The sequence below is a fragment of the Poecilia latipinna genome, unplaced genomic scaffold, assembly GCF_001443285.1.
Source record: "Poecilia latipinna isolate Pla-1442-1.1 unplaced genomic scaffold, P_latipinna-1.0 Scaffold721, whole genome shotgun sequence".
Taxonomy (NCBI): Eukaryota; Metazoa; Chordata; class Actinopteri; order Cyprinodontiformes; family Poeciliidae; genus Poecilia; species Poecilia latipinna.
The window spans coordinates 184,090-210,134 of NW_015113337.1; the positions used below are offsets into that span (position 1 = coordinate 184,090).

The 26,045-nt window shown below is 38.7% G+C and overlaps 3 protein-coding genes across 15 annotated transcripts in view; 2 read left to right on the top strand and 1 right to left on the bottom strand.

Moving 5' to 3' along the window:
• sez6l (seizure related 6 homolog (mouse)-like) overlaps window positions 1-1,545 on the top strand; it is a 78,557-nt gene extending 77,012 nt beyond the window's left edge. For 2 of the 4 annotated variants that reach the window (XM_015045330.1, XM_015045328.1), the window contains exons 16-17: window positions 54-159; window positions 787-1,545. In XM_015045330.1, the coding sequence (XP_014900816.1) occupies window positions 54-159; window positions 787-816 (136 nt within the window). In that variant the 3' untranslated portion in view covers window positions 817-1,545. Of the gene's footprint in view, window positions 1-53; window positions 160-783 lie in introns of all 4 variants that reach the window. The other 2 variants (XM_015045329.1, XM_015045327.1) reach the window with 1 other exon arrangement.
• A 5,660-nt stretch (window positions 1,546-7,205) lies between these two features.
• On the top strand, window positions 7,206-8,432 carry LOC106955253 (polyubiquitin). Of its 2 annotated transcripts, XR_001426535.1 has the most exons (3): window positions 7,206-7,301; window positions 7,858-8,322; window positions 8,359-8,432. XR_001426535.1 is itself a non-coding variant. In XM_015045340.1 (2 exons), exon 2 carries the CDS (start codon window positions 7,865-7,867, stop codon window positions 8,267-8,269), a length of 405 nt encoding a protein of 134 aa, XP_014900826.1. In that variant the 5' UTR covers window positions 7,206-7,301; window positions 7,858-7,864; the 3' UTR covers window positions 8,270-8,432. The 2 variants fall into 2 exon arrangements, 1 of the variants encoding a protein (XP_014900826.1); XM_015045340.1 differs by having other exon boundaries at window positions 7,858-8,432.
• A 2,001-nt stretch (window positions 8,433-10,433) lies between these two features.
• slc4a5b (solute carrier family 4 member 5b) overlaps window positions 10,434-26,045 on the bottom strand; it is a 40,590-nt gene continuing 24,978 nt past the window's right edge. For 4 of the 9 annotated variants that reach the window (XM_015045331.1, XM_015045334.1, XM_015045339.1 and 1 more), the window contains 14 exons: window positions 25,846-25,979; window positions 24,776-24,956; window positions 24,615-24,705; window positions 23,712-23,770; window positions 23,273-23,464; window positions 21,473-21,586; window positions 19,208-19,369; window positions 16,762-16,940; window positions 16,490-16,562; window positions 16,333-16,401; window positions 15,956-16,129; window positions 14,747-14,911; window positions 12,703-12,755; window positions 10,434-11,012 (listed from right to left, as the gene is read on the bottom strand). In XM_015045331.1, the coding sequence (XP_014900817.1) occupies window positions 10,727-11,012; window positions 12,703-12,755; window positions 14,747-14,911; window positions 15,956-16,129; window positions 16,333-16,401; window positions 16,490-16,562; window positions 16,762-16,940; window positions 19,208-19,369; window positions 21,473-21,586; window positions 23,273-23,464; window positions 23,712-23,770; window positions 24,615-24,705; window positions 24,776-24,956; window positions 25,846-25,979 (1,932 nt within the window). In that variant the 3' untranslated portion in view covers window positions 10,434-10,726. Of the gene's footprint in view, window positions 11,013-12,702; window positions 12,756-13,190; window positions 13,295-14,545; window positions 14,559-14,746; window positions 14,912-15,955; window positions 16,130-16,332; window positions 16,402-16,489; window positions 16,563-16,761; window positions 16,941-19,207; window positions 19,370-21,472; window positions 21,587-21,890; window positions 22,005-23,272; window positions 23,465-23,711; window positions 23,771-24,614; window positions 24,706-24,775; window positions 24,957-25,845; window positions 25,980-26,045 lie in introns of all 9 variants that reach the window. The other 5 variants (XM_015045337.1, XR_001426534.1, XM_015045335.1 and 2 more) reach the window with 5 other exon arrangements.

Here is a 26,045-nt window from a genome sequence, read left to right on the forward strand (position 1 = left end):
GTAATGTTTAATTCCTGCCTTTAACATGTGGATTTCCTCCTATGGCCCAACAGGTGCAGATATCACACCAACCTTAGGTTGCCGCTGATCTACCCTCACCCTTACCGACAGATCACTGTGGAGACAGAATTTGACAACCCGCTTTATGAGACAGGAGGAGTAAGTGTGCAAATGTGGAAATTATTACAAGTTAGAGGCAGAAAACATAAAAACCTTTTGTTTTTATATTTTTATGTTCAGTTTTAATATTAAAACAAGTGTCATTACTTTTCTCAAAGCAGGTAAGTCATTTTTTAAAAGATTTCACATGAATAACATCTTTGGAACCCTTACCTTACCTATGATAATCAGCTGCAGTGAGTCTGCTAAACCTTCTTGCTAAATGTGTAGCATTAGCTTAAAGTGGTTTTTCAAATGACATGTTGAGAAAACTAACTTACAGAGCTTAAGCTGTGTGATAAATAGCGCCCTTGGGCCAGAACTGTAACACATTTTTTTACAAGCAGAAGCCCAAGATGGAACCTTTATATTCACATTTTCCTGATACATCAGTAAAATCTGACGCGTAAGCAACATCCGTGAACAACAGGTCTGGACCACATTTTTTGGTCCAGACCAAACCAACAAACCAAAACACTTTCCTGGTGTTAAGTCAAAGCTAGTAGCCTACAACCCCAAACACGACCGAAAAAGAAAAGTTGTGAAAATGATGACAAAATAACGTTGAACTATCTGGGATTTTGTTGAAGTAACGCCGCCTCTATCACTCTCCTTCACTTTCAGCAGGACACTCGTGAATATGAAGTATCAATATGAAACATTTCTAAAGACACTTCTGAAGCAACCACCCGGCGCTGACACCTCATCATCCCTCCCTGACCCTTTCTACCCAGGAGGAGGCCATGTAAATACAAATAATGATGTCCAGCCCCTCCGTGCTACAAGACACAGTCACTCATCTCCCCCCCTCCTCCCTTTGATGTGATAGCTTTTGTAGACATAATGGGAAACTGAAGACGAACCTGTGAAGCAAAGAGATAGTGACACAAGTCGGTGACACATCGGCGGGAGGCAATATGGACAGGATATGTAAAGGAAGACGTCGGGGACAGGACGCCGTGGGAGGAATGTGAAATTAGAGGGTCAAAACATGTTCTTTTTGGGAGAAACTAGATTTCTAATCATTTTTGTTTCACTTGTAACACAGCTGCTGTCGGACTTTTATTCTGTAGAAGCCAAGTTAATGTATTTTGTAGTTACCTTTGTTACTGAAGGAGTTTGACATTTCTGTGCTAAATTTAAAATATTTACATGCAGGAAATTCACAGAAAACAATCATAATTTATTTCACATTTAAAATCTAGGTGAGAAATGTTTATCTTTTTTGGAAAGATCAAATTGAAATGTAAATATTAGTTGAGGGACATAAAATGCCACTGCAGTCTATTGCACCATAACTGTCAGACTATAGGGGGCTCTGTTGTGCTGTCAGATGTAAATAATAGATTTAAAGGGGCAGTACTATGTAAAATCAACCTTTTTTGAGCTTTATGTCATGTCATAATGTTATTCCCTCATCAGAACCATACCTGGAGTATTGCTTTCATTCTTTCATGCATGTTTGAGAAATCCTTTAATCTCCCATGGCAACCATTCAGCTGTGCAAAGCTCTGCTTTACTTATACTGAATCAGCTGATGGGACAAAACTGATACAAATAATACATGTTTAAGGCACTCTGTTTTACCGCCAGTCAAAACATTTTGGATTGTTTCAAAGAGGAGAAATGAACTAAATCCCACTACTGTGGAAAAAGTTATTTTTGAATAACATTGCCAAAAAATGTCCCACAAGTATATTCAATATACACCAAAAAACAGGCAAATATAAATAAATTATATAAGATTTTACAATGGTATGAAAAAATACTTCCTCCCCCTTAGATTTCTTTTTTTTCACATGGAAAGAAATTGTCCTGCCATCAATTAATAACCTCCAGGGCAAATCACTGCAGGTTGTCTGCTGCGTGAGCCACTTAGCTGAATGAATCATCATCAGTGAATAATGGACTAAGTAGCACTAGTCATTGCTACATTAGCATAGCATTTACAGGCTGTAGCGGGGGAATGTACATGATGTGTCTCATGCCTGAAAATGTGTGCAGCCTGCTTCAGCTACAGCTCACATTCCAGTAGATGGTCAGGGAAATTATACTAGTTATTTGTCAAAGCTGCAGTAGGTAACTTTTATAAAAACCAATGTTTTGTGTATATTTCTTAAACTATGTCAGGACAGTATAACAGACAAACTGGAAAAAATGAGCTCCTTTGTCTCAAAAATGCACAAATCAGAAGCAGCCAATCAGAGCCTGGGGGAGGGTCTTAGCGCTGTCAATCAACCTTGTGTAATCGTTTCTCAATATGCTAATGGCGGAGAAACAATTTACCTTTCCAGGAAAACTGTTTATCCGTTGTCATTGGTGATCCTGCTAATTACCGTTAGCATTCATGACAGGCTCCTTTGCACAGAAGAAGCAGTGATGCAGCAGTGGGAAAGAGGGAGGGTGCAAGCAACACATACATGAGCCTGATTGACAATGCTAAGACCCTCCTCCTATCTCTGATTGGTTGTTTCTGACTGAGCTGCATTTGTTCAGATGGAAAGAGGAACACAGAAAGCAGGCAGAAGAGGCGGATTTAAATATTAGTTGAGGGACATAAAATGAACTGTCTGGGATTTTGTTGAAGTAACAAAATCCCAGACAGTTCAATGTCTGGGATTTATGAAATGATTTATGAGAAAATGTTCTCATATTTTCTCATACGAGACAAATATGAGAAAATTTGTCTCATACTGTCACAACATGGTAACAGCTTTAACAAATACCTAAAATATATGTATATTTTATAAAAGCTACATACTGCAGTGAATTTTTGAAACAAGAAACAGACCAACAATAGTGTGCTTGGGTTACTAAAATCCAGACACAAAAAAAACTCCTGTCCATCCGATTCCACTGGAACTTTAACATCCACATTTGAACATGGGCCTCTCTTTCAATGACTTAATTTATTCAGGTGCTGCTAACGCTAACTATCAAAGCTCACTGACAGTTCATGAGAACGGCGGGGGAATTTCTCTGTCCACATCGATGAGTCATGTTCTCTTCCCAATAACTGACAATACTAAGAAGGAAAATGTAGCGTCTTTTATTTTTTTAACCCAGTCGGCCTAACGCAGAAAGCCTCCTGTCCCCCAGTGTCCACCCAGGGCCAATGCAGAACTCTTGTCTTCTTCTTTTCGCATGTAGCTGGATTAACAGACGTGCCGTGACACGCCAGGAGAGGCTGGTGGTCAGAGAGGGGTCATGACCAGGCTTCACTGCGAGACGTGAAATGCGTAGCTGTAGTTAATTGATCAGTATTAAAGTGCAACTCAAGCGATCCCAGAAGAAGACGTATTTATTTTGATGTACTGTAAATGTGACGTTTTATGCAGAATAATAAATGTACATTTTCATTATGATTGGAAAAATATGATCAGTTTACTTAAATAAGAAGTAAAACTTGAATTAAAAAATGTGAAAAAGTTTGTAAAGACTGGAGTGTTTTAAGATGTGTGTGTGTGTGTGTGTGTGTGTCATGTTTTATATAGTAGGTTTGTTCTTTCAGAGATCTACCTAGAAAAAATATGAAAAATCTAATTTCTGAAATGAATGCATTCCCATCTCCTCTCTTGACCAGCCTTTTGTTTTCCATAAAATGCATCAGATTCCAGTAAATCTATCTGGACTGAACATATGTCTTAGGGGAAGATGAGACATTATCCAGGATTTCTGCATAATCTTACTGTGGAGAATTATGCAGAGGTAGGAATTAAGATTTTTTTTTTTAGATTAAATTTCCTTTCTGTCCATCACTCCACCCATTCTCATATCAGTGTTTTTATTTTTTATTTTTTTTGTTATACAGATTCCATGTTTAGAATTTGACCTCCAAGAAGTCGGGCTTCAGAAATAGCAACATATTGAAGAAAGTCTATGATTTTGACATTAAAATGGATTTTTAAAAATGAACAATCCTACTCTATAAAAGGGAAGTGAACTATAACTAAATGTTAACATTACCACAAAATAATGTTCTTATGGGTAAAAATGGACGTGAGTTGAAAATGTTTAAAATGAATAGATGAAAAGTCAGAATTAGACAGGGCAGCATTTCTCTGAGGTTTGAAATCAGTCTGATACAGAATCTAACCACAGTTTCTATTCAAAATCACCAATCAGATTTGAGCTGAGGTTATTGGACAAGCACATGAGCGAGCCCAGGACCAAGATCCGCCCCAAGAAGCCCAACCAGATGGCCAGCCTGTGGGGAATGCTGCGCCTCCTGGGCCGGCTGGGCGGACACACCGAGATAATGATGGAACAGAGAAGCCTGTGGGCTGCTGTCATTAGCAGGATCCACTCAGTATTTATTTATTTTTTATTACTTATAAGGATCCACTCAGTATGACGGGCACAATGTGACACATTATCTAGTAAACATTCACATTCTTTTTTTTTTTTTTTTTACACTAGCAATGGTAGATCTCATTAACTGCGTTTCCCTTACAAATGTGTGTAAATCTTTGTAAAGGTTAATCTCTCAATAATCCTCCTCATTTTTTATCTGTCACCATCATCCCTACCTGGATCTCGCCTCCTACTAACTTCCTGTTGTTTCAGGTTCCATCTGGTAAACTCAAGAAAAGATATTTCCTGATGACCAAACCCCGACACAGAGGATGGTCAGAGTTGTCTACAATTTTCTTTGTTTTATGAGGAATCCTTCTTTGCATCATCATCCTCAGAGGTTTCATAGTCGTACCCAGAACAGAACCAGCCTTCTATATCAGGTTGTTGAGCCTTTTAGGTCCCTGGCTCTGATGCTGCTGCCCCAACAGATGACAGCAGAGGAGATGATGCTCTCAACTACAGACTGACAGAAGATCTGCAGCATCTTGCTGCAAACCTTGAAGGATCTTAGCTTCATCAAGAAGTCTAGTCTGTTAATTCCATTCTTATATAACAGCTTCACTGTTGCGTCTCCAGTCCAGTCTGTTGCCAACAACTGCAGAGTCATCTGAGTATTTCTGTAGATGACAGAGGTCAGACTTGTGCTGGAAGTCTGAAGTGTAGATAGTGAAAAGGAATGGTGAGAGTACAGTCCCCTGTGGTGCTCCTGTGCTGCTGACCACCTGGTTAGATACTCAGTCCTTCAGTCTCACAAACTGTGAGGCTGAATGGGAACATCAGTTTTTAGAAGCACAATGTCTGAAACAAGACTCATCACCATCCTGATGTGATTTGACAGCAAAGCAACCAGAGCTGTCATACAGGCCACATAGAAAACTGTCTAATATCATAAGTGGACTCAACATTCCCACATTGTGATGGTTAAACTAATGGTAAAATTCCTTTGAAGAACTTCCATTCCTGTTTGTAGCTTTAACTTCCATTCTGCTTGATAAACGACTTCTCTCTATCCTAATGTTGTCGTCTTGCAAATATATAATGGCTTTGAGGCAAATTCTCCCATGTGGCTTTTCCCTACCTCCAGCCTCCTTTAATGTCCTAATGACTCTCTTTGTAACCAGCAGGAATTCTAATCGGAGTACAAGGTTTCCTGCATGGTAATAGTTTCTAGTGGCTTCCCTGCTGCGTTTAATTCATCTCTTGAGAAGCTTTTAACCAGATGCTTGATAATATCCGGCTCTCTGAGAAACCCACACACAGGTTTAATGAACCAAAAGACACTCGCAGAACCAGAATTACCACCTGCAGTTACTGTGTATAGCTGGTGGTACCATTATCCAGAGACACTCGGGAGCGCAGCGACAGGAAAAGATTCTTAATACAACAAAGAACTCACAGCGCTGAAGAAAAACATGCAGTAAGAATCCATCAGTAATATTTGAAAAGACGCAAAAGAGGTATTTGCTCACTCTTCAATGTTATTACATTAAGGTGTAGATTGCTTCTGCAAATCTTTGTGAATTAAAGGGCCACTCAGTGAATTCCAGCATTAGCACTGTGATAGCAAGCCTCCTGAGTGTAAGTCCAGTTTGGTGGAGTGCATGAATGCTAAAGTAGCCATGTTTCTTCAGCGTCACCATCCATGCTTCCAATAACCATGTGCAGTAATTGTACAATTTGAAATTTTGAAAATAAATTTGCTTAATAAATTCCCAGGTTTTCCCTTTTTAACACTCATGGAACCTCTTCAATCCACCACGATGCGCCTGCATGAGAAAAATGCTTCAATTTTGAAAACATTGTAATTGTTTAGTTTGAAGGATAAAGGTGGTGATATTTCTCATTGTCTTACATAAGCACGTACAACAATCCTTCAAAACATTCACAGGTTCTCCAGTGACATTGTGAAGCTAAAGTTTCTTCAGTTTAGCTCAAGTAGCTCAAGTAGAAGCATCTGCGTTGCTGCATTTCCATTAACCCTAAAATTGTGCAATTTGACATTTCAAAAATAAATTTGTTATTTTCTGTTAGTATAATAGTTTCAAATTTTTTTATAGCAATGCAACAAAAGTACTAAATTTTTTAAGTGCCTCTATCTAGAAAGACATTTGAAGAATATATTGTAATAGCACTATTATAATAGGCAATCTTCTGTCTCTTGTATTATGTTGTCTAAAAATTATTTATTGTCAATTTCACTTCATGAATGGTTGAAGAATTTGGTATTTTTATGATTGACTTCCATTTCCCCCAGATGTTGTAAAGTTCTGATTAGATTTTTGAAAATTCTATAATCAATAATCAATTAATACCATAACTGGAACATATTTAAGTTGGGTTTTATGTCATTCTCAGACAACATTTTTTTCTCTCCGACTGTAACTTCACAGTTACAGTGCACAAGTACTTGTAGCCTAATAATTCAGACTTTTGAGAAAAAGTTAATTTATAAGCTGTGTCCTGTTTTAAAAGGGTTTATATGTATATATATATATATATATATATATATATATATATATATATATATATATATATATATATATGTGTGTGTGTGTGTGTGTGTGTGTGTGTGTGGCTAATGTGTGTGTGTGGCTAATATGTGTGTGTGTGTGTGGCTAATTGTCGTAAGTTATCATCACTTTTGTGGTTGCGCACGACCTTGTTATATAGTACCTCTTGGTGGAGCGGCGGAAGGATATAGGTTTGTTGGGTATAAATACCGCCTGTGCGCGAGTTATCGTGATAATTTCCAGCCACATTCTGCCGGAGTTGAACCAAGTTAACAGGTGAGACAAGATCCGTTTAAATTAGTAACTCGTACGAACATGGTTCGTTTATCTATATCTCACTATTTTAAATGAGTGTTTTAAATTTATATTTAATATATGTTCGGGTTGTTAAGTGAAGTTATTAACACAAATTGGCTTGACGTCACCAAACTACAAATTTATCTCTAATTCTGCCTTTACTTTTATCTGGTATATCAGCAAGAATTTATCTTAATGTCGACTTTTGAGTCAAAACAAGTGAATTCATGTCGGACTGTACAATCAGCTAACGGGTTGTGACGAGCAAAGGGACTCGCACCAGCAGGCTAAATGTAGCTAGTTAGCATAATCCACGGTACACTGCTGTCAGCGCTGTGGCGAGACACGGTTGTGGCTGGGTTGAAGTTGGAGCAGTCCTTTTCTGTGATGTATCAAAATTTGACTTTTAGTAAATTTGCTATTCAAGGAAGGCGAAAAGCAGTATAGCTATCAAACTGTTTCTTGACTTGAAATGGTAAACATGATTGTGTTTACAGCATTTAATTTGTCAAATTACAACTACCGTATCCTCTAGTGTAAAGATGCAGATTTTCGTGAAAACCCTCACTGGGAAGACCATCACCCTGGAGGTGGAGCCCAGTGATACCATTGAGAACGTGAAGGCAAAGATTCAGGATAAAGAAGGCATTCCTCCTGACCAGCAGAGGCTAATCTTTGCTGGTAAACAGCTGGAAGATGGCCGCACCCTGTCGGACTACAATATCCAGAAGGAGTCCACCCTCCACCTGGTGCTCCGCCTGAGGGGAGGCATGCAGATTTTCGTGAAAACCCTCACTGGGAAGACTATCACCCTGGAGGTGGAGCCCAGTGATACCATTGAGAACGTGAAGGCAAAGATTCAGGATAAAGAAGACATTCCTCCTGACCAGCAGAGGCTAATCTTTGCTGGTAAACAGCTGGAAGATGGCCGCACCCTGTCGGACTAAAACATCCAGAAGGAGTCCACCCTCCACCTGGTGCTCTGCCTGAGGGGAGGATGCTGAGGACCTGCTCACAAAGATGTTGTGGTTCAGTTTTGAAGAGCTGTGATCCTTGTCCACATAGTTTTCCTTTAACATATAAATAAAGTTGAAACATTCCTGACTTGAATGAGTTGTTTAATTTCAAAAACTAGGTTCATTAACTAAATATTCACAATGGAGTAAAAACTGTATTACGTTTTGGAGCAGGTCAGTCGGCCTTTTAAAAGTCCAAATGTGCCTCAACTATGCAGACTTGCTTAGCTGGATTTTTTTCAAAGTCCAGTTGAACAGTAGTCTAACTTAAGACTGGGTAAAAACCAGTTTTGTTTTCTAATCAAAATTAAAACCAAAACCTGTTTCCATTAGTGAACTTTAAACTTTAAATTGGGTTTTAAGTTTGCTGTGTTTCAGTAATGACCTTTATGTTGACCTCAGCATGTCTGACTGGGAGAGGCTCGACTGACACGAGCTAGTCTAATCACTCTGTGTAGACCTCACCTTGAATTTATCCATGTTTTCTAAAACGATCATATGGTCAAAAGTTAAAAGTTCAAATTGAAATGCTTCAAATACTTCAGTCCATTTTAGATGACTGAACAAAACCTGGGTGTAAGTTTTGACTTTAGTCCAGAACCAAAAGGTTTTGAATATTTAACCAACAGTTGGGTCAGCTGTTTATACAAGGTGGTTATATTTCTCGATCAGGGGTGGGCGATCCTGTCCTGGAGGGCCGGTGTCCTGCAGCTCTTAATGTCTCCCTGGTTCAAAGCACTTGAATCCAACAGCTGAATCACCTCCTAAGTGCAGTCAAGTTCTCCAGAGTCCTAACAACCTCATTATTTGACTTGGGTGTGTTGGAGACCGGCCCTCCAGGCCTGGAGTTGCCAACACCCGTTCTAGATACTTGAGGTCATGAATGAAATCAAAACTAAAGCTGGCATCTCTCTGAAAAGCGTCCAGTGTTTTGTAATAAGGGAGCTCATTCAATTTGCTTAACTTTGTCCTGGATGTGACATTCTGACAGAGCTTCATTTAAAAATCTGTTGAGATAAAACTAACTCTTTTGTACTAAAGAAAAAAAAAACTATGCAGCCTTAGAATTATTGCAGAGGAAATAAATTTAGATTTTTACTGGAAATGAATGTTGTGATGCCCCCTCAAGGGAAGAAGCTGAAAAACAGTGAATATGACTGATCTGTGTAGCGTTCCTGGTGACAGTGGATAGAGCTTTAAACTAAACCAATGATTTTGCTGGCCTGGTTGATTCTGGGTAGTTTTGCTTTCATTGTAATGAAACTGCAGCAGGAGGGGATATAAAATGGATGATAAAACATTTCTTAGATGGAAAACATTGGCTTCTCAGCAGGTGAAGGCGATGGTGAGCCTTTTGGTAATGTGGTTCACATGCTGGGAAAAAATTCCATGCAGAGGTTTTAAAGGGGCAGTATTATATTTTCTGGCTCCAATATCATTTTATAGCATAATTAACTGTTGCCTTCACTTATAAAATGCTATATATGAAATGTGAATGTGAAATAGATGCATGACATTTCAGTTTGTAACTTGGCGCCTTGAAACTGGTCCTCTCTCTCTAAGAAGTCCTCTTTCCAACACTCTGCCTTCAGGAAGTCATCACGTCGCTGTTCACCCTTTAACAGTGTTTTTTCTGAGAAGTAGATCATATGAGCTCAGGTGATGTGCAGTTCCACCAGGTGTTTGCTAATTGCTGCTGGCTAGTCTGAAGGAAAAGCTGATTTTACATAATACTGCCCCTTTAAAACATCATGGTCCTCAATCGTGTCAGTAGTTTAGTGAAATTTAGTGATATAAATTTTAATCACGCCTAATGCATAGTCATGTGGTTCAAGAATTACACTAAATTAGCTGTTCCTGTTCTACATTTATTATATTTGATCTCATTTAAAATGTTAAATTCAGCTTTGATTCCTGATGGTTTCTCATAATGGCATAATCATATTTCAAGATGTCACCAGATTCATTTGAAACTAAATGTGAGGTGCAAGAGATGAAGTTATTAAACAGACCCTAGTGAATGACTGTGATTTTAGACAGTATTATGTAATTTTAAATTTAAGGTGAGATTAGGCAAAGAACCTCCCTGATCAAATTTGCATTTAGACAAATAGAATTTAATAGCATTTTATTACAATTGTTGGGATGTGCTTTACACTTTACATTAACTCAGCATAATTCACATTTTGCTTACTCCTCAAAAACAATCAGCGTTCTTGGGGTAGGAGAGTTCATGCATTTATGTTTTTAGTTCACCTCAGGATCAACGGGTTCATTCACTTGGACAGAAAAGTGTTAGACGTATTTTGTTTTCACGTTTGGCTGAGTTATACATGAGATGTTTAAATTCACACACAAAGGAAGATCACAAGGTGCAGTTTTCTTTGTTCATAGAATGGTTTCTGTGCAGGAATCTCTGAAGTGAGCGTGCGGTTTCCGGCGACAACCCCTGGGTGTTACGGGCAGTGGCAGGCTGGGGGCGGCATACGGTCTGCACCGCTGCTGTTTGGAGAAGAAGCCTGAATCGTCGCGGTCGCAGTCTGAATCCACATGGATGCTGACCTGGGGCACGGGTTGGTGCGGTGGGCGCTGAGGCTGATTGTCCCCGGAGGTGAGGCTCGTCAGGGAGGGGGTGGGTGATGAGGGGCAGGAGATCTTCAGGTGCAGAGTGATGCTGGGGAGCAGCGGGGACACTTTTACTCTTCATCATTCACTTTCTATTCTCAGAGGTCAACAGTCTGGCAGCAAATCCTTTTTATTTTATAATTTTTTTTTTCTGAACATGTTAGAAACTGAAGCCACTGAATATGAATATGTTTAAACTATAGTAATAAAACACAAGAACTTCAAATATTAAGTAAACCAGGGGGTTTGTAGCCTTCACAATCCAAAGAGCAATTTTTCCTGTCAGTCCAGCAATAACCAAATTAGAGCCACAAAACAATTTAAATTTTTTTGATTAACTATTAAATTATTTTATTTTCATTCTTTTAAAGAACCACAATTTCATTTCTGTTAAGTCCACTCATAATTATCCATCATGCAGAGCTGAGATAGGTTTTCTACAGAAGATGATAAAAAAGAATTCTAACTTTTGTTTCAAAATTGAGATTTAAATCTGAATCCTTTTTCTTTTTCACTGGCCCTAATCCTCTCCCTCTTCCCCTTCCTGTTCCGTACGTACCATGGATTTAAGAGATTTTTTTTTACATGGCCGAATAAAGTCAGAGTTCTAAGAAAAAGTCAGTTTTTCCAGTGGCCTTAATCCTCTTCTGTAGTTTTCCTTAGTGCTGCAAAGAACTAAGGATGTCACCAGTTTAAGAACTATTGACAATATTCAGGGAAACAGATGAAGTTTCCGACATGATCAAGTCCCCATGGGAATGCTAATACAGTACACTTCTTCAAAGTAAATTTAAATTTTTATAAACGCTGGGATATGCTATAGAGGAAGTGGGTTTAGAATAATTGGTCTAAAGCAGAGGTTTTTAAAGATTAGCTGCATTTCCCCTGTCCAATTGTGCAATTTGACATTTCGAAAATAAATTTCCTTAATAGACACAAGGCAGTTTTGAATCTGCCATGTGTGCCAACAAAACTCTTATCAAATCATATAAGTCTCACTGGCACAAACCATGAAGAAAAAGATGACCAGAAGTAGTTGGAGGATGTTTTTTAACCGCTTATCTTGTGAACAAACTTATTCAAGTGAGATTTTAATTGTGTTTCCTATTTAATGGAAACGCTGCAATTGTGAAGTTTTGTTTTTTGAGATTAGTGGAATACTGACAAAGATTTGTGCACATTTATGATGGAAAAGCAACTTGTGAGTCATATGAAATATATAACACCATTAGCTAAATTCGTCAAGCTGAAGGTTCATACCATCTGTAGGCATTTGATTTACTTCCACCAGGTGTTAGTGACTTAGTGCTTTACGTCTCTTAGTCATTCCAAAATGTTGCCCGTTTTAAAAACTGCAGTTGGTGCACTGATGCTTGATTACACTGACTGATCATGGCAGGATCCCACAGCTACCCAAAGGATGTGATAACGGTCCCCCTTCTATCTGATCCAAACTCATCATTTGTCTTTTATTGTGAAAAATGAAAGCTATCAAAATTCTCTCAACAATTAAAATCCTTACTCTGAAAATGATTTTAATTCGACATCCATATATGAACACATGGTATAAGTGGTACAGCAGATATGTGTGTGTTTATGTTTCAGCTGTGTGTGTGTGTATGTGCATGCATGTATGTGTGTGTGTGTGTGTGTGTGTGTGTGGTGTTGTGGAGGTGTTGCCCTAGCTAGGATAATCCATCAGCTCTCTGAATTAGACGGGCGGTTTCAGCACACAGTACCTGCGGTCTAGTTCATTTTGATCCGACGTGACTGTTGAGTAAGGGTTCATCTCCTGTAATGAACCACATGTACGTAACACCAGCAGAGAGAACGCGCACGAAACGACACAAAGCAAGCGCACACAGGCATGTACATGAAAACACAACACAAACACATGAAGGCAGAGTTAGAAAAATCGATTCCCAATAAGTAAATATTTTAGATCTATTGGCGTGACGATGATTTCTCATTTATATCCAAAACACAACAAAATCTAGTGTGAGCAATATTTTCTCAGTTACATCAGTGTTACACTTTGTCTACACTGATGAAGTATAACAGTTACATCCCGTTACATCAAAGCTCTGTTAACACTCTATGAACAGTCCAACCTGTCACACTAAGAAACAGCATCAATGATACAAACACTTAACACTTACAACACTTAAATTATAATGGATAAGGTAACAGATTCTGTTAAGGAAGAGGAAGTGGTTGGTTTACTCACTCAGAGGTTTGGTTTTTAATGCAGGGCTTAATCTGGGTGGGGTCTGACTCTGTGTGGGGGCCTACAGCCTCCATGTGAATCTTCACTGAGGATGGACTGATGGACTGAGGGAAACAGGAAACAATTGGCATGCAGGAAGAACTCAAGTCTTTAAGGAGCATTAGACAGTTTTTCAACCTTGGATCTATACTCCTTTATGCACAGGTATAAAATCCTTTGTACGTCAACAGAACAAAGATGTACAGTAAAAAGTGCAGACACCCTCCGTGAGAGTGATGTTAAAATAAGGTTCTATTTAAATCAAACTATGAGTAGAAACACACACCACATATTGTATGATGCCATTATTTTAAACATAAAACCAAAAAGGATTGGTTTGTGAAAATTAAAGTGTAGCCTCAAAACAGCCAATATCAAACACCTGAAAATGAGAACCACTTGGCCAGACCTCAGTTGAATTAGGTCAGTCACATTAAAGGAGATGAGAATTTATGCACTCACTTATGTCATGTAATATATTTCTATTTAATTGTTTTAATTTTGTAGAAATTTGCTTTCACCGGAAAAGCCAGATTTTGTTCATGATGATTGATTTGTAAATGCAGTAAAAAAAAGAGGAAATCATCCATGAGGGTAAATACTTTTCCAAAGTCATGTACTTAAGTTTTCTCCTAGTTGCAACAGGTTGATCTGTTGTTGATGCTCAGCTCAGAGATGATTTGGCAATAATTTAATATTTTTTTCTCAGATTTCTCCCCAAAAAAGAAATATAGAGCCCAGGTTAAAAGAAAAATCTGTCAGTGACTTCCTTCTTAAAGAAAAGCAGAATGTACTCCACATTGGTGTTACTGTCAATGAATGTCAGCGTTGTGTCAGACCTTTGATTTGTCAACAATGTTGCATCAAATAACTGATACATTTTGGTTTTACCTGTCAAAAGTTATTTTCTTGTGTTAATAACATATTTAATGTTTGTAAGAAGGTAAAACTATTTATGCATAAGACATATTTAGCTATTTTCTATCTTCACCGGTAACTGGAGGCTTTTTGAACATGGACACAAGACAAACTTTAGTCCCAGTGACACTATGAAAATCCAAAGCTATGTTTTTTTTTATGTGATTTTAGATTTTTGAGTAATCCCTTCAAACTCATTCCAGAACAAATGTCTGTGAGCTACATTAGCAGTAACGAGATGCAGAGTACCATCAGCCTCTTCTATGTCGAAGCAAAGACAAAATGGGCTTGATGAAGCAAACAGACTGTTTCTACGGTGCAGGAAAATGTGAAAGGAGATAAATCCTCTAAGATTAGGACGGACAGACAAGAAGACTGTAGTAAGTGTTATACAGTGCCTTTTCAGCAACACTGTGGGAAAGAGAGGAGAAACATACAGTATTAGTCAGAAAAAAACAAAGCCAGAAGCAACACACCCGCAGCAGATGGAGTGACGCACATGATTTCAATTTCAAGAAAAACACACTCACAGTTTTGGACATTAGAGTAAGAGTGGGTTTATCAGAGAAGACGCTGCCATAACGGCTCCGTTTTCTCACCTCCTCGTCGCTCTCCGGCTCAACGCTCTTTTTCTCTTTCTTTTTCTTCTTGTCATCCTCTTTCTTCTTCTTGTCTTTGTCTGGCAGGATGTCGTCCAGCCAGGCCAGGTCATGTTGTGAAAACATCAGGTCCAGTAGCTTTCGTACAACCATCAGTCCCAGGATCTACTCACGACGCAAGACAAATGAATAAAATAACAGAGGACAGTAGATTAAGTCTGCTGTCACACTGCTGTTACCAGCTCCGCTGGTAAAAATGTGCTTTACTTTGACTTGTAAGGTCAGAAAAGACTTGAGCTTGTACCGACTAGGAGGTTTAGCACAACACAGTCACTTAGTCCAGTGGTCCATTTGCGTATTAAAAAGCAAAATAGTTGCAACTCTTGATCTGGTATGGTGGACCTCTGCTATTTGTGGAGGTTTGGGACAACAGTTGTCCATAAATGTTCAATGCATATTCAGATATGGAGTATGAGCTGCTACAAAAGGCAGTTCTATGTGTTTTTAGAGGGAATCTCAAGCATTCATGGACTTTAATCTGTCCCTCAAGGATTTCACGATTATGATTTTTTTTGCTACCAAAATCACTGAATTCGTGCTTCCAATTTTAGAGATATTTGCAAGGAATTTTGCAACGTTTGCATTTATGTATGATGGTAAATGTGATTTTTTTTAATTTTGTAACTCGCCATTGATCAGACTATAATATGACACCAAGTAACCTGAGTAGAGGTAAGAAACACTGCCACCTGCAGGTGAGAGTTAGCAGTCACTAAAACTCAATGTTTTGACAATTCTGCAGAAAATTTACAATAAACTCGAAATCGTGCATCAAGGTGAAAAAATGCGAGGATCTGGGAATTTTCTGTGAATTTTTCGCAATCGCAGAATTGCGAATAAGTGGACGGCGTGACTAATGTGCAAATTGACAACTGTGTTAGCATTGTCACCACAAGCTAATGTGAACAGTCTCCACTCCGGGGGGTGCATCCAATCAGCAGCAAGGAAAATGAATGCTGCTTTCCATAGATGACTCTGGTTATAATGATGTGTATAAGAAATTAGTATCTGACTTCCCTGTTACTGACAAGTTGTTTCCATATTGGAATGTATACTACCAGATATTGTCAGCCATGCAACTCAACCGACTGAAGTTAACTTGAAAAACACAGCTGTCAAGCAGACCAAAACGGCAGACATGAAACCCACCATGACTGGGAAGATTATGGCCAGGAAGGTGGACTTGAGGATCCAGAGGACGGCCAGACAGAGAATCTGGACAAGTGTGAAGAGATGGACGCGTCTCAGGGGGACGTGGCGCAGGAAGGAAAAGTCCGGCTGGTGTTTGGGCGGCATCAGATACAACTTGATGCGTTCCCAGAACTGGAACACAAAGATGGATGACAAGTTGCTACATGATCAGATGTTTATACCGAATCTTTACACCCAGGACCCCCAAAGGGGTGTCCTGGGTGTAAAAGACTACATTTTTTAGAATTAATGTTTATATTGTTTTTTTGTTGTTTTTTTTTTACTTACAACATTAAATAAAATTTTAACATAAAAAAAATAGCCTTTTCACGTACCTGAATACCACTCAGTGATGCCACTCCCATGTAAAGGAAGACTCCGTACAGGACTGGCATTGGGATATACTGTACAGAACAGCAATGCAGTAAAGAGTCAAAGAAAAAGAAGTGATGTAATGATGGAAGTAACTCTCTTCATAATCTTTCCACTGACCTGAAGGATGGGAGCGAGGAAGACTGAGAGTCCAGTCAGCACAAACACCAGAATGCCTGTCAGCCGCTGCTCCCTACAAATGACCAGACATTCTTGTAATGCCATCAGAGACAAGTAGAATCAGCTTTCCTTCAGTTTTTGAAACATTGTATTTGCAGAGTTTTGGGAAGAAACGTACAAATTGCAAATACAATCTCAGAAAGAGGCCATTTTCACCATGAAAACTTAGGGATTCTGTGTTTTTCTCAGTGACAGCATCAGGACGGTTTTACCTGACTCCCAGGAACTGCGGCTGCTCTCCGGGGGCGCTGCATTCACTCTCCATCTTCAGAGAGTCGATGTGGGCGATGGAGATGACGGTGGCAGCAACATACCAGGGTAAGCCCATAAAGGAACACACAGCCATCAGCACACCCACCCAAAACAGGTCCAAGTGGTACCCACAGCCTTTCTGCAGCCGCATGCAAACACAGGGAGTTAGTTAGAAAAAATACATACTCTGCATTTTAATGGGGCTCAACATATCTGGCTCGTGCTGCTCCATTAAATAAATTGTTACTGTTCTCACTTTAATTTTGTTTTGACAATAACAGCAAAAATAATTAATACAAAAACTTTTTATATCAACATTTCAGATATGTGAGGCTACAACCGCAGAATACAGTCTGTGAAAATCAGGAAATTGCTCTGGGTAACTTTTGCAAAAGTATGTTTTTTACATAAACATTTTAACATAAACATCCAGCTCCTCTGTCTCCTGCCTGTGGTACAGTGCTCAGTCAGAAACAACCAATCAGAGCCAGGGGGAGGGTCTTAGCACTGTCAATCACACTCTTGTAGGAACTGCTCACAGCCTCCACCTTGCTGCTACAGCATGTTTATGAGCGAGATTGATAACACTAAGACCCTCCTCCTGCCTCCGATTGGCTGTTTCTGACCAGCAGCAACACATTTCCACAGATGGCAGTAAAACCACAGAGGAGCTCAATTTTTCCACAGATTATCTGTCTCTTATTGCAGTGTTGGGTCATAGTGACAGTTTAAAAAAAAAATGTAACAACTCTTTTAACATGTGACTGTGTGATGCAAAAAAAAGTGTTTCCTTTGCAGTATTGTGAAGTAAACAAATTTTGATACAAAAAAACACCTCAGCAGCAAAACTTTCATTGAAAAATGTGAGTTTTTTCAAAATGAGTATGTTTCCATTGAGCAAATCTATTTTTGAAATGTCAAACTGCACAATTATATGGTTAATGGAAATGCAGTTATTGTTTCCAATTATTCCATCCATGTAATCATAATGAATAACATCTGCTACACAAGTGTAAGTGTGAAAAAAATGAAGGTTTTTGGGGGAGGAACAAACCCAGTTACATCTTTGCATTGTGATACACTTTCACTCTGAGGAGTGTGTGCATGTTGAGACCAAGAACGCTGAATCCAGAGTTAATTTCCTCACAATCTTGTTACCAGACAGCATGAAACTGAGAAATGTTTCACCATGTTTCACATCTCTGGGATATCAAACTTTTAATGTTAGAAAATTCCACAAAATGGCACGCTTTGCTAAAACTCTCCATTCCTTTAATTTGCACGGCCTTAAGGAGTCATGCCAAAGCAAAGTAATGCAAAAATAATGATCCAAGTCTAATCCATTAAAAAAGCATCACATGCTGTTTTCCCCGTCTTTCCACAAACATTCAGCTGCAGAACCAGTCGGATCAGATTTTAGCTCAGGCTTATGTTTGACACCAGGAAACTCCATGGAGAGAGAAGCTAAGCTCCTTTCAGTATTTAGGGTTTGTTTTTTCACATTTACAATCTCACTGACACTTCCTGCAGTTCAAATAGTGCGCTAGCATTCACAGTTTTTAAAAAAATGTTTTTATTGGTAAGTGTTAGGATTTATCTTTCAATCCAAAATAATTTTGGAGTTTTCAAATTCTCAAAAGTCACAGATTCTCTCTCTGTTCTCTATAAACCTTTGGTAGTCTTACTGACAGTTAAATATTTTCTAAGACTACTAATCCATTATTTATGTTCACATAAGGACTTTATATCTCTTTGTCACACTAATGTTATTCTTTATATTAAACAAAACAACAAAAAAACTAATTGTTTGGCGACTGACAGGCATGAGAAGCAAAGATGCTAAGTAGAAATGATTTTTTTGTAATCTAATTTGCACATTAGCAGTAATTAAGAGAATAAAATGAAAACAAGAACAAAACTAAAGAAGAAGACAGCAACATACTGAGGCGCAGAACAGAGTTTAGCCAGAAGGTGGCAAATTCATCCATGGGACAGACCACCAGAACACCAGAGACCATGAAAAGGCAGATTTGAAAAAGAAGCTCAAGCATCGGTTAGAAGCAAACCTGTTATGTAACCATTCATAATGTTTTCCGTTATACCAGACTGTTATTGCATAGGCTCTGGTATATTTTCTTTGTTTTAGTTTTCTTTTGTTTCCTGTCCTGTAAATTGTATAAGAAATTGTTTACTTGTTTTTTGCTCACTTGTCTTAGGAGAAAGTATGAAAAGTAGCTATTGTGCTAAGTCCTGCATATTTACACTGCTACGACCTACAGTAATGTTGCACTGTCCTAATCAAATCAAAATAAATGTATTTCCAACTGCCAGATCTTTTTTGCCTAGTTCAGTCATGACTGAAGTGCTGTCTTCTCTCTGAGGTTCAGGAGTGTCGGGATTTCAGACCTTCAGCTTGTTTTCGTTGCGGTTGACGATGACGGCGCTGATCTGCTGGTCCATGAAGATCAGGATGGTGACGAGGAGAGCCGGAACAAAGCTGGCCAGGTACCACCACCACGGGTTCTTACCGAACGGAAGCACGAACCAACCACGGTCCGAACGCGTGGGCTGCGTCACACAAATACATCCGAGAATGAAAGGTAAGCATGCTTCACTGATGGGAAGATCATTTGCAAACACACACATGCACACATGCAAAGAATCCTTTATTCCCTCACTGTAAGATGAAATCATAATAAGCTAAAATTTGTTTTGAAATAGAATGAAACATACATCTTTTTTATTCTGTTTTTCACTGTCTGGAGTTGAATTAGATCAAATGTCCATTATTTTAAATCAGTTAGGAATACCAAAAATAATTTCTATTAGCTAAAAGTCACAATAATGAGAGAAATAATATAACATTGCCTTTTAAATTTGATGTCTTGGGTTAACGTAGACTGTCCTTCCAAAACCTTTATGCAATAGTTTGCTGGAATTTGGCCCATTTGTCCTGACAGAACTTGTGTAATAATTGGGTCAGCTTTGTAAGCTGCTTGTTCACACATACCTTCTCAGATCTGCTCACTGATTTTCTTTCAGACTGAGTTCAGGGTTTGTAAAGGCCACCATAGAACAAGGACTTTGTTTTCCTTCCGCTACTTTTTAAATAACTTGGTGTTATACTTAATCTCATTATCCTTTTGGAAGAACTTTTTATGTTGAGCTTTAACTTCCTGGCCAATCCTTTTGTGCCAGATCTATAACAACACATCTATCCAGTTTAATTCTATGTTTCGTGCTCTGAGCGACGTCATGCTTTATTATTTATTTTACATCATATTTAGAATTCCTAATTGCACTTTCTGAACAATTTGAAAGAAGGCTTGTTCCAGTTTATCTTTTACATGTTTGACCAAGCTTATGACATTATTGGTGTGTTTAAGTGAGCTGTATTGGTGGAGAGTTATCAAATAAGTTTGTAATTCAGTGCAATTATGTCTGTTCAAAAATAGAAACTCTTTTAGTCAATTCAGCACTGTTTTTCTGTATCGGATCAGCATCGGTCGATAACTCATATCTGTATCAGAAGTGAAAAAAGTGGATAATTGCAGATCACTTCTTCTGAGAACCATCTCTCTACTAAACACTGTATTTGCTGGGCATTGCCTTGGCGTGCATCTACAGTTTCTTTCCTGATGTCACTTTTGGTCTACCTAAGTGTTGAGGCGTTGCCTTAAGTAAATCCACAAGTATCAGAAGCTTACAACACTGACATCATCCCCATGGTTTTCCCAAATGGTGTAACTGTAGTACCTAGGGGCGGAACAAGTTCTTGTCATACAAGATCTCATGAGACTGAAACATGAGTCACCAACTGCTAACTCTCACACACAAGTCAGTTACGGTCAACATGGTTCCACCTGATGAAGTTCTAATAGAAGATTCCCCAACTTCTTTTTAATTGTCTGTTTGGCAATGATTTGGGCTTCCAGTAGGAACAATAAATTGGCTACAGAGTGAAAGACGAGGCACAAAGAATATGTAAGCACTGCAAATTGTTCAGACGTTGAAAGAGGCAGAAAGCATCACTATGCTTTCTGCCTAGTGAAAGCAGACAGGTGGAAAAACGGACCATCTGTAAATGAAGCACTGATCTAAGGTCTGGAGAGATAAAAAGAAATACATCAGTTGGTGAACTTGCATTCATTTAAAAAGTAATATTTACAATCTCTTCTGTCTCGTCTTGTGAGTTTTTGATATTGACAATAGCAGCTGATCTTATTGTAGAGCAACGACTGATTTTGAGGAAAGTAAGGCACAGATTCAGCTTTTAGAGACGGTAAAGCTAATAACTACCGTAATCCTAACTGATCAAAAACAGAAAAAAACATGACCGATTTTGTGTCAGACAGTGAAGAAACCATTGTTATATATGTTTTTATACAGACAGAGAGCCAGAGGTATTTGGATGCAGCATATCAAAATATCTGTTTGAAACACAGAGAAAAGTAATAAAACAACAAGAAGGGTGGAAATATGTGCATCAACTTTTCTTACATGAACCAGAACTTGACAGAAGTCGATTGGTGGAAAACTGTGACATCGTAAATGACAACACTAGACGTTGATCCAATCATTTTGAGAATGTATTCAGTAAAGGAACGTCCACCTTCCGAACGCTACAAACATGCACATATTTCAACTTTTAATTGAGCAAGAACGAAATACCTTGAACTCTGTTGGAACGATTAGTTTGGGTGTGTCTAAGCCCATCAACATATCCAGACCCACAAAGGACATGATTGACATGAAGATGGCAAAATCACTGATGAGCTTCCTCATCTAGCAGTCCACCCGCAGGAGAACACACAAACACACACACCGGGGCAAGAGGACGACAGAGACGGGTGGGTAGCAGTGAGGATGGGCGATATGTGCCCAGAAAATATGGGAATGGGAGAATTCAGACAAAGAAAAGGAAGATAAGACGTGACACAACATGTTCAAGAATTCTTCTGATAATGAATTAACATGAAAACAACCGATTAGAATTCTTCAAATCATTCATTATTAGGGAAGGAGATGCAACCACCATTCACAAAGATAACGGACAATGGAAGACGAATTGCTTGGGGGACGATCGGACCTTTATCTGGGTTGGTATGTGCAGTTTGGGAGTGTCCAGCTCCAGGAGACAGTCCAAGCCACAGAAAAACATGATGGCGAGGATGATGGCAAAATCACTTATCAGGCAGCGGAGCTAGAGGGCATGCAGGGAGAAGATGGATAAGGGAATAAGGAAGACATTGTGTTGTATTGGGTTCCTAGGACTGGGACTCATAGACAACAAGGAATGCATCAGCTCTAGACAGTGATCTGTTTCTTTAAGGGTTAAAAGCTGGTGATATATTACATCAGAATTTTTGAAATGTGCATATTTTCGCGTTTTTCTCATTGCACACCCGTGTTAAAAGTAAGACCTATGAAGAATGAGATGGTGATAAATTGCTTCCGAATGTTCTTGATGTTTAATGTTTTATATATATCAAAGGAAAAACAAATTAATCTTTGAGCGGAATTGGGTGTGCATCCTTCACCTAACAGCGTTCAGTCCTCTTCAGTTTACATTTCAGTTCAGGTGTCATTTATTGGTATTTTATTTGCAACCTATATTTAAATATTCAGAGAGGTTTTAATGGATCAAAACAAATGGCTACAGTCAGGAGAAGGGTAGCAAATAAATCTAATGCATTGTACTGGACATGCATTACTATTCTTCATATCTCTAGACTACGTTATAACATAAAAATATCTTATGCAGATGTTATTCAAATTTATTTTTAATATGAACTGTTTTTGTTGCAGTTTTAATATTTTTTTTAACTTTGTATTCAGTAAATTGTCCAGCACTTTAGTTGATTGAGTGATTGTTGTTGTTTGGATCACTTAACTTCACTTCAAGACCAGCTTTTGATCATTTCTGTCAATTCACCATGGCTAACTATTAGCTCCCTTCGACAGTGAATGACTTGGCTTTAAACAGTCATTTCTTTATCACTGGCAGTCCAAACTGCAACAGCACATCTATTAAGATGTGCTGGACTCTTCTCTAGTTTAGAATTATTTTTAAATGACTGCTTAATAAAAGTTTTATCAAAGGTAGAAGAGATAATTTTCTCATTCTCATTTAAATAAAGAGAAGTGTGTACAGTTTATATTCACTAGTTTCGTTTCCATTACAAATGTGCATAAAACTTTAATATTCTGCATATTCCGCAGTATTGCAATTGTGGTGTTTCCATTAAATAAGAACCACAATTAAAATCACGTGAATAAGTTTGTTCATGTGATAAAACATTAACAAACAAGGTGATATTAACAAATATCAGCAGCTTTATCCTTCAAACTAAACAACCACCAAGTTTCCAGGATTGAAGCATTTTTCTCATGCAGGTGCATCTTATTGGCATAAAGACGTTCCATGAGTGTTAAAAAGGGAAAACCTGGGAATTTCTCCATAAGTCTTACCTTTGTTGGGAAGTAGCGGCTGAATTTGAACTTTTTCAGAGAAACAGTCATGGAGTAGGTGCCGATGAAGAGGATGAAGGACATCAGGGCCAGGTCAGGGACATACTTACAGGAGCTCCCCACCAACGCACCACCATACTTCACACACTCTTTCTTACTCAGCTGGCTCCAGTCCAGGTCTGTCAGGTTAAACTAGGAGGCGAGAAGGAGAGCAGGCAAAAGGAGAGATGGGGAAATGTAGATGTAGGATCGAGAGGATCAAGGATTCAGAGGAAACCAGAGGGGAAGGACAAAGGAGGGGGAAAAGGCAAACAGAAGACAGAAGAAAAAACGGCGATAACAAAAGAAAAAACAGCAAAAAAAAGTAGCCACCCTTGTATTCACAAATAAGATGGCAAACCACAAGTGATGGAAAACGTTTGTGCCGTTGGTCACTTACCAGCAGAGTCATGTTATCATCTGACATAGGAGCTGAAACGTTTAAACCCACAGCAGACGCTGGAGAGGACAGACAGAATTCCTGTCAGTGTTGATGATTTATGTTTTCCATTATCAGATTGTTAGAGCACTTCATCACTTCTCATCACATGGCCTGGCAAGGTGTGCTACTTACTCACATTTCCACACAGCGTCCAAAAATGAGGCAAAAAAAAGACAACAAAACAATATACATACTGAGTAAAAAATAAAGATTTTATATCAACCACATTAAATGTCTACAGAAGACTTCTGTCTTGAATTTTGACTTTAATCTTTTGAAATCAAAAGTCAAAATTCTTTTTTTCTTCCTTCAGTGGCTCTAATCCTCTTCTTTTGCTTCCCTTAAATTGTAATTTTCAACATGGTTTTCAGTTGACCCCAGAGTTTACAGACACTGTATCAGTTATGTATAACCTTCTCCTCTCAGAATAAACCTTTCCCATTTGTTTAGAATCCAGAGGTTTAGATATATTTAATAGATTTTTATTAGAAATTCCTTTCTTTCACTTTTTGACTTGTCAGCTGTTTTAGGTATTTTTCCATAGGTTTGCTGGGATTTCGCTCCACTTTGTAGGCACTTTGTCCCACACACTTTTTCAATTCTACTCTGTAATTTTCTTTGGGACTGAAATCAGAGCTTTTTGATGATTATTCCAAAACATTGCCACTTTCTAACTAATCTGGCAGTAATTTTGGGTCGTTGTCATTCCTGACTATGTAATCAGACAGAAAAAAAGTAGATGCTTTTTTTTATGCTCGTCAGCAGCAGGCGGTGTCACCTGAGCCAAACTGTCTCATGCTTTACATTCCTCTCATTGAGTTTTAGTCAAAAGAACAAACTGTGGACAGTTTGAAGTCTTACCCTGGTCCGGGGCCACACATTCACACTTGTAGGATGTAACGTAATCTGGCTTGAAGCCGCGGTTGATTGGATAGTACTTAAAGGCTGCGACCTGTGGGAAACAGAACATGTTTGTGTGTTCATAATGAGGATGTCTACAAATCTTCCATCATGCTGCCCACCATCTTCTTAATGGCGTCCGAGATGAAGATGAAGGAAATGAGGCTTGAGAATCCTTCCTCTGTGAAGCGGGTCATGTACTTGATGATGTAACTGGCGTCAGAAACAACCAGCAGAAAACACTGCAGACACGAGTGCAGACCAATCCACAGCCGCAGCTCCATGTAGTCTATGCTGTTGTTCCTGTTAGGGCAGCCAATCAGAGCAAGAGTAAGAGGAGATGCCGTCAGTCACAATGCACCATCTTATGTTTATTATTTAGCAATACTACAGGTGATTTATTAAGCTTCCTTGAACCGGTTAGGATAGGTTTCATTACATTTTTTGCACAAAATCATTCTTAGATAATGAAATCTTAGTTGTTTAAATGGTACATGTGCAAATATGCAACTTCACATCTTTGAAAAACAAAAGTGGAGCCTCCTGCACAACTGACAAGACTGCAGCAAGTCAACAGGACGTAAGTCAACAAAACACTTGTCGTTTCCAGCAGCCACATTACAGCACAGACAGCGGTAAAACCAGCTGGGCAAATGGACTGGAGCTCCTCTTGGGTTGTTAGTCAAAACTTTGTTTAATTTCAATCAACCAATTTTATCTACAAAGCACCCTTTATGTTGGAGGCAGGTCGCTGGAAACACAAAATAAAGGGTACTTCTGACCAGGGTTTGAACTACCCAGGGTCACAGTCTGCAGGTGCAAATACCAGAGTTGTGAAGTAAACTGAAACTGGTGGGATTCTCCCTTTTGCTCCAATCTTTGTAAGAGGTCTGGTGGATATTAAAAGTAATGTACCTTCAACTTTTCTTCACTTCCCTGGACTAACCAAGGGAGTCATTGCTATATTCTTTGTTTAATCTCTTAATAAAATAATAATCAAAATGTATTTTGATTTGTTCTTAATTGACTCAGCATTTCACCTTAAGTAAGACTTATTTCAGTAACACTTTATTTGAAGTGGTGTGCATAAGACTGACATGACACTGTCATGTCACTTTCAATACAATCCCAAGAGAACATTTTGAACAAATAAACTCAATGAAGCAAATGAAATATTTTCCGTCTGTCTCACTTGCTGAACTCATAAAGCAGTTTTTCGAAGATGAGAATGGGTCCGGTTGAACTGAGGATGATGAGAGGCTGTCCGCCGAACAAACAGAAAACGGTTCCTGCTAGAGCAGTGCCAAGAAAACTCTCCATCACTCCCTGGAAGAACGAGACAAGGATGATGGGTAGATCGTCAAACGTGTGCTGCAGTCAGTTAAATCTTCT